General features: G+C 44.5%; 1 protein-coding gene across 1 annotated transcript in view; it reads right to left on the reverse strand.

Annotated features, from left to right (window-relative positions):
- Positions 1-13,863, reverse strand: part of SORCS2 (sortilin related VPS10 domain containing receptor 2) — a 626,507-nt gene that overhangs the window by 230,158 nt on the left and 382,486 nt on the right. The window contains exon 3 of the mRNA XM_068149669.1: positions 10,202-10,295. Within this exon, the coding sequence (XP_068005770.1) occupies positions 10,202-10,295 (94 nt within the window). The remainder of the gene's footprint in view (positions 1-10,201; positions 10,296-13,863) is intronic.

Raw genomic sequence — 13,863 nt, forward strand, 5'->3', positions numbered from 1 at the left:
CCCAGTGCTCTGACAGCAAGGGTAACAGCAACCCACAGATAGGAAAAATGCCCCTAGCAAGAGCCATCAAGAATGCCTCTGAAGTGCCTTAGTTAAACATAAGAGATTCCAGTTTCCAGGAGTAAGAACTCTTCCTCTGCCTCAGGAAACAGTGGGGGAAAAAAATATAAAGTCCTGGTTTATGTTTGTATGTATTTTTTTATGATTGTATCCAAATAAATGGGTACAGGCTGCATGAGAAGGACACGACTATAACATATCTGTGATAGAGGTCCTGCCTCTGCAGCAGGAGTGTGCTGCTGAAGGGTGCTGGGGCTTCTAGGAATCAGGGCTTATTTCAGAACCAGAAACAGGGAAGCAGTTCCAGTCACCCTTTCTAGGAAATGCCACACAGAGTGGAACAAAACCACTGTAATATTAACTTCTACAGTAGTTTAGCAGTCTTGTACAAACACTTGTGCCATGACAGCAAGCCTGCAGTCACTGCCTGGCCTGAGCAGTAGGTTTTCTCCTGGCAGCATAGGGGCAGCAGCCACAGGAATTCTCAGTGGGGGTGAGCACTCTGCCAGCCCTGCTCATTGCCAATATGCTTCTGTGCCAGCCCCAGGGGAGAAAATCCTGCTGCACCTCTGCTGCTGAGAGAGCCAGAGGGGCTTGTGTGGCGAGCACACGTGGAGGGAAGCTGAACAGCTGCGGTGAAGGAGAAGCAGAATGTGACACATCAGTAGATTGGAAAACGCTAGTGGAGCGTGAAGTGTGGAAGCTGGGACTCATGCTGCTGCTCCATCAGTGGGGAAATGAGGAGGAAAATGCAGGGGTCTCCAGGGAGCTGCAGAAGATCCATCAGCAAGCATGATAAATGTGTTTCAAGCACACACCATTATTTGGGGGCTGTCTGGGCAGCATGCCTACCGTAGGCTGTCCTTGCAGAATCCTGAACAGTATCACTCATCTTCCTCCAAATACCATTCAGAAGTTCTCACAGAAGTTCCTTAACATTGCCCTACTGGTTAGATGTTGCTGCACTTAGACTCTGAGTTAAGATGAAAGGCTTCCAAATTTCCTCCCTCCTGTTACACAAGAACATTGGCACATTCCTCTAGGCACGTTGTGATGTTCAGTAAATAATTTAGATGAATGTAAGCTCTGCACACAGGATAATTACAACACACACAAATCATCTAAATTAATCACAGGAAAATCTCATCTGCTTTTTGCCACCTTAGCACAAACTTGACTCTCTTTTATGGACTTACCTGTACCCATTTTACCTTAGCATACTGGGCAACCAATTAAATACTTATTAAGTATTCTAATATGCCTTATTACTAATCTTTTACCACTTCTTCACAATCAGCTTCTCTGAGCTCTTTTTTCTCTTTTCCTTTAAAAGATTCAGCACCACTAATATAAACCACTTCTTCCTTTCTGGAGTAGTTTTGATTGACCTGTTGAGATTGGTTTTCCCCCTAGCTGTTACCCAAGCTGAGAAGTCTGGACAAGGGACGCAACTTGCCTAATGTGATGCCCAGCACAATGTCCTGCCCATCTACCATCACCCTACTAGATTCTTCTTCAGTTTATGCTTGAGATGAGGAGAAAGTTCTTCCCAGAGAGAGTCATTACTCATTGGAATGTGCTGCCCAGGGAGGTGGTGGAGTCACTGTCCCTGGATGTGTTCAAGAAGTGATTGGATGTGGCACTTAGTGCCACAGTTTAGTCATGAGGTCTGTGGTGACAGGCTGGACTTCACAGTATCACAGTATCACAAAGGTTGGAAGAGACCTCAAAGATCATCGAGTCCACCTGTCACCACAGATCTCATGACTGCTAAACCATGGCACCAAGTGCCACATCCAATCCCCTCTTGAACACCTCCAGGGACGGTGACTCCACCACCTCCCTGGGCAGCACATTCCAATGAGTAATGCCTCTCTCTGTGAAGAACTTCCTTCTCACCTCAAGCCTAAACTTCCCCTGGTGCAGCTTGAGACTGTGTCCCCTTGTTCTGGTGCTGGTTGCCTGGGAGAAGAGACCAACCCCCTCCTGGCTACAACCACCTTTCAGGTAGTTGTAGAGAGCAATGAGGTTAATGATCCTTGAGGTCTCTTCCAACCTTGGTGATTCTGTGATTCTTTTTGGCTATGGCTTGAATTTAGATTTGACTCCAAGTATAAGAAGCTGTATTTTCTAATCAAAAGCTCTGAAATGGCAGAGTGGTCTCTGTTTTGCAAAATTGCTCTTATTTTCAGCCATACCAAATAAAAATCCCAGGTTTTACCCCTGCTCTGGTGTGGAACACTATGCTTCCCCATTTGTGGCTCTTCCGAGCAGCCACTCAGGAGCAGACATTGCCACAGGTGCTGAGGGAGGCTTCAGACCTGCTTCCCACTCTGTGCTCTTGATTGACTGCTCCTATTTCTCCAACCAATGACCCCTGCTCATCGTAATAGGAAATAAAACCTTGCTGAAAATACGAAGCTTGGATTCCTTCTCTCTACCCAGAATTACTGGGAGGGAAATGGATGTCTCTCAAGTGCAGGATCATATGCACAGTGGTCTCTTAACACTTGCTCACAGGTCCTTGCCATTATCATATAAATCTTTTTTTATGCTGCACTCCCACCAACCAGTCATTTTATTTTTGGCTTCACTACAGTAAACTTAATTTAACATTACAGCTTTTGGGTAGTTATTGGTCTACTTTTATGATTAATGAGTTTTAGACAGGAAATGCATAAAAACAGAACAAAAGAATCTATAATAAGCCTGCTGTAAAGACAGGACTGGTTTTCCTTACAGTAATTGTATGCCTGAGCACAAAGGAATGCAAAGGTCTCACATTAGGCTACAAAATCACAGTGGAGGGTCAATCTCCAAAACTTCCATTGAGATCCCTGCATTAAGCACCAAATGAGCTACAGGACAGAATAATGACACAGAGTAGCTGTTGAAGTGTGCATTTAGCCTACACAGCCTCTGGCTTGATGAGTTATCCTACATACTATGGTGAACCCACACACCAGCCAGGGACAGGCTACTGTTCACTTGTGCTCTTATCCAGGTTTAGAATAAACCACATTTAGAATAAACCAAACCAGGTTGGAAGAGACCTTCAAGATCATCGTGTCCAACCCATCAACCAATCCAACCCACCTAAACAACTAACCCATGGCACCAAGCACCCCATCAAGTCTCCTCCTGAAAACCTCCAATGATGGTGACTTGGGCAGCCCATTCCAATGGGCAATCACTCTCTCTGTATAGAACTTCTTGCTGCTGTTCACTTGTTCTCTTATCCAGGTTTGCTGGTTTGGGGCTTTCTGTGGGTTGTAGTTTGGTTTTTAAATGAGATGCAGTCTTTAACCAGAGTCTAGTCCAGGTGCTGCACTGTAAAACATCTAGATGGAGCTGAACTGAAATAAAAAAGGTTTAGAGGCAGCCTCAGGCTGAATGTTCAATGCTTTGGTAGACAGGCATGCGAAATAATAGTGAATGTAGACTGACACACATGATAGAATCATAGAATTGTTAGGATTGGAAGGGACCTCAAGGATCATCTAGTTCCAAGCACCCTGCCATGGGCAGGGACACCTCACACTAGGTCAGGTGGCTCAGAGCCACATCCATCCTGGCCTTAAAAAATACCAGGAATGGAGCTTCTACCACCTCCCAGGGCAACCTCCTTATCACCACTTCAAACCAACTCATGTTGTATTTCCCACCCATGCTAAAGTTATTCCCATCGGTCCTGATGAAATGCTTTACCTGATCAACAAAAGCTGAAGATTCCTTTCTAGCTCTGCATGTAGAAGACCAGGATGGAGACATGCACAGTCAGTGTCTGCAAAATTTTTATGGAAACCAAAACAAATCTAACCTCTCTCCATCACATTAAACAGACAAATGCATTCTTAAGCCTGCTGTTTAAGAGAGTATACACTTCAATAGAGTAACGCTGCTACTACCTTCAACATATTGCAAGTGGTACAAGGACTTAGCATGTGAAAACCACATAGAATAGAATAGAATAGAATAGAATAGAATAGAATAGAATAGAATAGAATAGAATAGAATAGAATAGAATAGAATAGAATAGAATAGAATAGAATAGAATAGAATTAACCAGGTTGGAAAAGACCTTTGAGATCATCAAGTCCAACCTATCACCCAACACCATCTAATCAATTAAACCATGGCACCAAGTGCCCCATCCAGTCTCTTTCTAAACACCTCCAGCGATGGTGACTCCACCACCTCCCTGGGCAGCACATTCCAATGGCCAATCTCTTTTTCTGTGAAGAACCTCTTCCTAGCATCCAGCCTAAACCTCCCCTGGTGTAACAGGTACCCACTTCTGATGCAGCCCTGTGAAAAAGCCAACACACAGGACTTAGGGAAAGCTGAAGCTTATAGCTGCTGTTTAGCCAGTCAATAGATCATATTTTTAACAGCCACATTGCCAGTGATTGTTCCAGGTATGCCTTTCATTTTCAGCTGCTCCACACTCTGTTTCTCAAGGCTTTCTCTCACCTTTTCTACATACTCATACACCATCCAGAGGCACCCATCAAATCTTTCCCTTGTGTAGCTTGGTTTTGGTGGAGCTACATGAACCTCTGCCACAGATCACAGAATGTTAGAGGTTAGAAGGGACTTCCTGAGATCACCGGGTCCAACCCCCCTGCTAAAAGCAGGATCACCCAGAGTAGTCCACACTCATATGCTTGACACCTACACCTCAGATATTTTGTAGACATTGATCAGATGACCCTCTCAGTCTTCTCTTCTTAAGACTAAAACATCCCCAGGGCTCTCAGTCTCTCTTCATAGGGAGATGCTCACGTCCCCTAATCATCCTTTTGGCTCTCCATTCGACTCTTTCCAGCAGGTCTCTGTCTCTCTTGAATTAGGGAGCCCAAAACTGGACATAATACTCCAGGTGTGGTCTCACCATGGCAGAGCAGAGGGGGAGAAGACCCTCCCTAGACCTGCTGGACAGACTTTTCTAGATGTACCCAAGGACACCTCTGGTGTGCTGAGATGGTGACTCCTAGCTCACAGCTCAGTGAAAGCTCTGACTGCTTTAACCTATTGAGTTCCACTTACTCTTAATAGCTTCCTGGCTATCAACTAGGCAACTGCTCATCAGCTATGTGTGAATAAAACCTGGGATTTCTGCTTAGGGTAGTCTCTCACAGCAATTCACTTGCTAGCAAACTATGGATGGAAAAAAAGAACACGATTACTGGGTGCACTTCTGGAAGCATTTGGAAAAATCTGAAGATGAACTGAATAGTCCTGGACAGAAGTCTAGGACTAGGGGGAATGGAATGAAGCTGGAGGTGGGGAGATTCAGGCTGGATGTGAGGAGGAAGTTCTTCCCCATGAGAGTGGTGAAGCCCTGGAATGGGTTGTCCAGGGAGGTGGTTGAGGCCCCATCCCTGGAGGTGTTTAAGGCCAGGCTGGATGAGGCTCTGGGCAGCCTGATCTAGTGTGGGGTGTCCCTGCCCATGGCAGGAGGGTTAGAAGTAGATGATCCTTGTGGTCCCTTCCAACCCTGACTGATACTATGATACTAAAGTGATACTGTCAGGTTGCATAAGAGCTCTGGTGGTGCATGACTGGAATGAATGTGAATGGTGACCCTCTTTGCAGGGGGGATGCACCACTCCAGAGAGAGGATTCATTCCCAACATACAGACTCATAATGCAATTTCACAGCGAAACCTTCCTGAAGTAACTGCTCAGGTTACTGACAGGAATTTTCCATACTTGACAACTTCTGCTGATAGAAGTATAAGATAATTCTGCTCTCTCTGTTTCCAGACATTCTAGTATGGTCTCTAAGGAAAATGATAGCTGAAGAGAATTATTCTTGATAAGCAAATGCAGTCATACCGAGTTTTGACAGCTTTTGACAACAACTGTTTTTCTCTGAAAGACAAATGTCAAAATACTGCATTTCCCTGGAAGTGCCTGCAAACATTTCTCAAGCCAGCTGCAGCAAACACCCTTTTGTGAGCCTGTGTAATTTATACTACTTTTAAGTATCAGGAGGCAAAATATTGCACAGATAGCCCATATCCTTATTACTCTCTTAAGTGTTCTGCACGGTTTGTCAAGCAAGAATACATTTGTCACCCTGCCTTTTAGCTTGGACAAGACAGGCAGCTATTGCTTGTTGTGACAGCTGGGAAATGTAATGTTCAACCCATTTAACTAATAAGTCAGTGTATGTAGAATCAATAGTTATTTACTCTTAATATGAGAAGCCTGAATAATGCCCTGCTTAGCTGCCCCCTTTTCCAGAAGCAGACAAACAGAAGGATGGATGCACCAGTTGCATTAGCACCAAGGAAAATTAAAAGATGTGCTGAATGAGGGGAAAAAAACATCAGTGTTCACTCATCTCCTCCCTAGCAGCATTACACCAACAGAATTAGAGCAAATACCAATTCCTGTGTCCAGCAGCACAAAATGCCCTATACAGATGTTAAATATTTTGTTGATAATTTAGCTCAGTGAAGATGAATTCTATTACATTTGTCTCCTATGGAAAGAATTTGCTTTGTTCAGCTGACTGCAGATTGGCACTGTGGAATTCACAGTGTCAACTCATATCCCATACTCCTCAAGAATCAAGTCCATTGCCTCCAAATCACAATTATAATGGTGTATGGGAAACACAGGATAAAAACTGAAATTATATCCCCCAGGTGGTACCTTAGGGGATATCTGCACTATTTGACACTAGTATTTACTGAAAATTACTTAGAGAACCTAGAAATCCTTTCTGCTCTCTCTGCTGGCGTGGTTGTTTGCCTACTGTTGCAGCATCTTCATGGAAGCAAATCATAGAATCATAGAATCAGTCAGGGTTGGAAGGGACCACAAGAATCATCTAGTTCCAAACCCCCTGCCATGGGCAGGGACGCCTCACACTAGATCAGGCTGGCCAGAGCCTCATCCAGCCTGGTCTTAAACACCTCCAGGGATGGGGCCTCAACCACCTCCCTGGACAGCCCATTCCAGGGCTTCACCACTCTCATTGTGAAGAACCTCCTCCTCACCTCCAGCCTGAATCTCCCCACTTCCAGCTTATTTAATAACTCAAAGGAGATTTCTGTAACAGGAATTCCAATATATTAGTTTACTAAGCAGGGTTTGTATCTCTAAGAACTTCAACTTGCCTTAAGCAAATACAGGTTTTTCTAAGACAGGGTTCACATGAGACTGCTTGTGAACACTGATGTGGCCTTCAGCCTTAAAACCTAGCACTGATCTTAGCACTCTTTGTTCTCCCAAACACCTGGCACAGCCAGAATCACAGAATCACCAAGGTTGGAAGAGACCTCAAAGACCATCAAGTCCAACCTGTGTACCAGATTGTCACTGAGCTCCTTGTGCTTCTGCAGACTTCTGTATTGTAGCTGTGTGGGCTTGGAAAAGTCCTCCACAGGACTCTGTTCCATCTCATGCTTTCAGGATAGTTAAAAGATTTTTGGGTTTGATCTTTTGGGCTTGAAATCACCAGCAGCTCTTATGTCCAAGACACACAACCTGCAGAACCTTTGTGCTTGAAGTGGTTGTTCCACTTCAAAAAACAAAAAGGGACAACAGAAAGGGACAGAAAGGCCAAACAGAAAGGGACTCTGCCAAACAGAAAGGGGCCTGGGGGTGCTGATTGACAGCAGCCTAAACACGAGCCAGCAGTGTGCCCAGGTGGCCAAGAAAGCCAATGGCATCCTGGTCTGTATCAGGAATAGTGTGGCCAGCAGGAGCAGGCAAGTCATTGTGCCCTGTACTCTGCATTGGTTAGGCCACACCTTGAGTACTGTGTCCAGTTCTGGGCCCCTCAGTTTAATAAGGACATTGAGACACTTGAAGGTGTCCGGAGAAGGGCAACAAGGCTGGGGAGAGGCCTTGAGCACAGCCCTGTGAAGAGAGGCTGAGGGAGCTGGGGTTGCTTAGCCTGGAGAAGAGGAGGCTCAGGGGTGACCTCATTGCTCTCTACAACTACCTGAAAGGTGGTTGTAGCCAGGAGGGGGTTGGTCTGTTTTCCCAGGCACCAGAACAAGAGGACACAGTCTCAAACTGCACCAGGGGTAGTTTAGGCTCAAGGTGAGGAGAAAGCTCTTCCCAGAGAGAGTTGTTAGCCATTGGAATGTGCTGCCCAGGGAGGTGGTGGAGTCACCACCCCTGGAGGTGTTCAAGAGGGGATTAGATGTGGCACTCGGTGCCATGGTTTAGTCATGAGGTCTGTGGTGACAGGTTGGACTTGGTGAGCATTGAGGTCTCTTCCAACTTTGGTGATTCTGTGATACTGTGTGAAAAAAATCATTTTTGACTTTGCAGGCGATTAAAAATATATCACCAAGCTCAGGCAGAGCATAGATTGGGCACGAAAACTCCAATGGCAATTGCAAGAGAAACAAAATATGCCCTTAATCACCCAGGCACCGTTGCTGAGTCCCACTGATTTTTGATTAAGCAGCACAGATAAACACAACCAACGCTGTCCTCCCAATCAGGGGCTCTGCGGGAAAGCTCTGCTGCTGTACCGCACTGCAGCGAAAGGCCCTCATCAAGAGACAATTCTGACGCCACGAAAGGCCTCCTGTGCTTGTGTTATCCACAATGTATTCCACAAATCCTGCCAGTTCAGTTACAAGCGTTCTGCAGCCACAGAAGGGTTGTTATTGTGTTTCATTTTTTCCCTGGTAATCACTCTTCCTGGTGCTTCTCATAGAACACCCATTCTAAACACACTCCATGGCTCCATTTCCCTCTCACTTATATAAGCCCACTTAATCTTCCCAGGCTCCATGAAAGACTTTTGGTGCAGTAATGATGCAGGAATACTTTTAAAGAAGAATTTCAAAGAGAGAATTTTTTTATGATGTATTTATTTATATCTTGAGTAAGGTTTACCACAGAGCAGGCATCATTCTCAAGGCCAGCCTGCACAGTCCCTGTGCTTTCTACTAAGGAACATGCAGAGACTCTGAAATTGTGCATAAGGGATGAAGAAGTCTAACATTAGTCCCACGATTGGTGTGGATCTGTGAAAACCTACAGGAGTTCCTCTTCCATTTCTATGGAGAACTCCATGGAAGCTCAATTGCCAGGAATCAATACCCTCAAAAGTCTTACAGAGTCCATTGAGACACTTCTTTCCATTATACATTCTATAGATATTCTATATAGATAGATATTCTATCTCTATCTATCTATATTATACCTATCTATATAGATAGATATTCTATATATTCTACATATATATAGTCTATATATTCTACATATATATATATAAAATCACAGAATCATAGAATCAACAAGGTTGGAAAAGACCTCAGAGATCATCAAGTCCAACCTATTACCTAATACCTCAGACCTGACTAATTAAACCATGGCGTCAAGTGCCACGTCCAATCCTCTTATGGAATCATAGAATCAACAAGGTTGGAAAAGACCTCAGAGATCATCATATAAGTGTATATACATATATATACATATATATATATATCATATGTTCCAATATTTTCTCCTTTCTGAAGAACAAATACCCTATGAGGAGAAGCTGAGGGAGTTGGGGTTGCTTAGCCTGGAAAAGAGGAGGCTCAGGGGAGACTTTAGTGCCATCTACAACTACCTGAAGAGAGTTTGTAGCCAGGTGGGGGTTGGTCTCTTCTCCCAGGCAACCAGCACCAGAACAAGAGGAAACAGTCTCAAGCTGTGCCAGGGGAGGTTTAGGCTGGCTGTTAGGAAGAAGTTCTTCCCAGAAAGAGAGATTGGCCATTGGAATGTGCTGCCCAGGGAGGTGGTGGAGTCACCACCACTGGAAGTCTTTAGGAAGAGACTGGATGGGGCACTTGGTGCCATGGTTTAGTTGATTAGAGGGTGTTGGATGATAGGTTGGACGCGATGATCTCAAAGGTCTCTTCCAACCTGGTTAATTCTATTCTATTCTATTCTATTCTATTCTATTCTATTCTATTCTATTCTATTCCATTCCATTCCATTCCATTCCATTCCATTCCATTCCATTCCATTCCATTCCATTCCCATGAATACACCTCAGGTGACTTGCAACATCAAGAAACCACTCCCCTGTGTTCAGAAGACCTGCAAACCAGACTTTGCACAGTTGCAGAATCTCAGCTGCAGTGCACAAATTAATATTGGTTTTGCCACATACCTTTTTTTTGTTGGTGGGACAAATGTAGAAGTTGTCAATCACAATCCCAGCCTGTAGATTCAACTTTGTGTACAGTGTCCCAAAGTCTGAGGACCTGAAAGAGATCAAACATCTGTTAAGTGCTCTCTTCTAAAGACTTCAGCATCATGCTCTCTTCTAAAGACTTCAGCATCAACACTCTGCAGAGCCCTCCCACTTTGCAGCAGTGCCTATCCATGTGCAATGCTGCTCTGACATCCTGTTGCTCTTTTCACTATTCTCTAGATACTAAAAGAAACCTGAACTTCATATTTAATATTGAATAGATAGAATAGATAGAATTAACCATATACTAGACTTAGAAACAAAGAAAGGAGATGAATTTACATATAGGACCTTAAATTTAGATACTCTGTTGGAAATCATTGGCCATGTTCTGCATAATTCATAGAATTCACTTTTTGTTAACATCACAGAATCACAGAATTGTCAGAGCTGAAAGGGACCTCAAGGATCATCTGGTTCCTATCCACCTGCCATGGGCAGGGACACCTCACACTAGAGCAGGTTGCTCACAGCCACATCCAGCCTGGCCTTAAAAGCCTTCAGGGGTGAGGCTTCTACCATCTCCCTGGGCAACCTGTTCCAGTGTCTCACCATCCTCATGGGGAAGAACTTCTTCCTAACATCCAGTCTGAATCTACCCACTTATATCTTTTTTTCCTCCTCCCTAGTCCTATCACTCCCTGACACCCTCAAAAGTCCCTCCCCAGCTTTCTTGTAGCCCCCTTCAGATACTGGAAGGCCACAATAAGGTCTCGTCAGAGCTTTTTCTTCTCCAGACTGAACAGCCCCATCTCCCTCAGTCTGCCCTCTCAAAGTGGGGAAAAACAGCTAAGGAGAGCAAAGGCTCAGCAGCAGCTACTAACATCATCTCCTTGGCTACACAGGAAGAGCTCACCCCAGAGCCTCGTGCTGCATAAGAGAAAATTTGGCCTGAGATCAGGAAGACTTGCAAGGAACCTCTACCAGAATTCATACTTGGTGAAGACATCCAACCACTCCTCTGGATCTTATTTTGAATGAATAAAGTCAAATTCATTCCTTGGCCATCAGTATGTCCTACAGAGAAACCCACAAATATGTCAAATGTGGGCACTCTGCAGAAAATCCTGCAGTGAAATGTGGCATCTGTGCCAGGCAGCTGCATTAGCAATGTCTGCTATAAGCAGAACACACAAGTGGAATGTTGGTAAAGGAAAAGGTTAGTGAAACAGTCCCAAAATTAAATCCCTTTGGATAGAGCCTCATTTGCTCCACACAGGATCAAACTGCACCATATGATTTCTCTGTATTTACAGATTATCCCTTTGCATTTGGAGGTCACTCAGACACATTTCAGGCACCTGTCCCTTCTTCACCAAGAAGCCCTCCCTAGGACAGATAGTTGGTGGAAGGACTTCTACTCTACACTCCCTTTTTCTCCTCTAACAAACAGGGCTGAAAGTGTCCTGCACAGCACCTCTGAGTTATTTGGAACACAAAACAGCAAAAGAACCAGGATGAGACCTCTGTCCCTTCCAGTATGACACTGAGGACTACCTAGCAGTGATTTCTGCCTTGTAGCCCCATTCTACCACATTCATTTCTCCCTGGTGGTCTCTGTTGTCTCATACTCCTCAACTAGGCAAGCCACTGCTGAGAGTTACAGAAATGTGGCTGAGTGCAGCAAGAGAGAGAAAAGTGAGAAACCAAACTCCTGGCCAAGCATGTACACCTTGGTAAGTGGCCCACAGTCTGAAGCTTTCCTCAAAACCATGCAAGGCAGAAGTGCCCCCAAGAGCTTTTTGCCTGCAGGAGGTTGCCATGAGCACTGTGTGCCCACACTGCCCACCTGTGCCCCAGTGTGGCCAGGGGTGTGAGCGAACATGTGGAACAAAGCCAGAGGAGGCCACTTTGCATTCACACATCCAGCTTGGCACATGATGTAAGAACCTTCACTGTGGCCCTACAGCAGCTTTCAAAGTCTTTGGTATCAGCAAATCTATTGGGGTGATAATGATCAGGACCTGGATCAGGTCCTGAAGGACACCAAGTAAAGAAAGGTTCATATTTACCTTGCTTTTCTTCCCTCTCTACAAGCAAGAAAATGACTGGGCACAGCCTATGACACACAGACCACGCTGACAGCCTGACTTGGGAGTTCAGCTGTTTTCCTGTTACATCTGAATGGATTTGTTCTGGGCTTTTCCCCTCCTTAATGCTGCTTCACCTGCAGATATGCAGCAATGCGTTACAGAAGTTAACAGAATCAGAGCGATTCGGTTTTGACAAATAATGATGTAGAAATCAAATACATCCAATTGCACTGTGCTGGGTATTCAGCACCAAGCTGCTTAAAATTCCAAGGGGAAGAGGATGGACAGCCCTAAACCTAATTTGCTGGAGGTGTTTGACAGAAAAGAAATTAAAGCAGAGAGTAAAATACTGACTTCAGCCAGATGTGCTGAAATCCTGCAGAACAAGCGTGTGTGATGGAAACAGCCTATTCTCTTTGAGCAAAGAATATCAGGGCAGTGGCTTGCCCAGTAATATTATCCTGAAATAATTCTCTGAACCTTAAAGATGATCCAATTCCCTTTGAAGAGGCAGTTTCAGGATTAATACAATGGGACCACTGGAGAGTGACACTGCAGGAGGGACGGTGGCGATGACTATATCAAGGTATGAAAAGAGTGCAGGCAGGAAGCCTGAAGAGGAAAAGCTATTTCAAAGATAAAACATGCCAGTCTAAAACTTCCTCTTGTAATTCTCATGACTTACAGAAAGGACAAGAAAAGGCTAAAGTTGTAACAAAAAGAGCACACGAAGGTAACCAACGTGTTTTCAGACAACGGCAGGAAACCTACATAGTAAAACATCTTTTATTTTCTGGTACAAATTAGCTATCTCAAGGGACAAAGGAATAAAGAAAACCCAGTTCCAACCTGAGACAACAGGCTGATGCACAGCCATAAAGGCATTCATGTGCAGGGGTGTTCCAGAGCAGCGGGCTCATGGGATGCTGGAACAACTTGATCAGTCTGATCACCTACTGATCACACAACCTGTGTCTGACAGGGCTTGTGCCTGGGTAGCATCTTCTTGAAGTAACGTCTTTGAAAGTGTGTACAACTGCTGAAACATGTGCCAGTTTGTTTGCTTTGAAGGGAAAATCACTTGTCCTGTGACAATGGCGTGTTCAAAATGATGCAATTACAGCTCAGGCAGAATTATGTCTTTTTAGCTTGTTTTAATACCGCGAGCGCAAACCAGAGTTGGGAAAGCCTCCAAGTGGCACTGAAATGGACCCTGATGAAACAAAACTTTCAAAGCCCCTAAACTCTGAGGAAATCTGGGTCTTGTCTGTAAAAATGTACCTTTTTGATACAAATCTATGCCTAACATAATTTGGAACTGCACCTAAATGCTGAGTCTGGACGTCATCCAACAGCAACACTGAGGGGGGAAAAAAAATACAGGAGAAATTTAACAGCTACCAAAAGAGACATGAACCAAATGTCTGCCTGTCTAAACTTCACTCTCATTAAACAGCTCTCCACTGATGACTCACACCTATGATGCAGGACTTCTCTCTGCTAGTTTTGGGTTTCCAGATTACATTTTACAAGTGTATTTGGAAC

This window comes from Melanerpes formicivorus, unplaced genomic scaffold (assembly GCF_026170545.1).
Source record: "Melanerpes formicivorus ecotype bairdi unplaced genomic scaffold, bMelFor1.0.p_v2 SCAF_18, whole genome shotgun sequence".
NCBI lineage: Eukaryota > Metazoa > Chordata > Aves > Piciformes > Picidae > Melanerpes > Melanerpes formicivorus.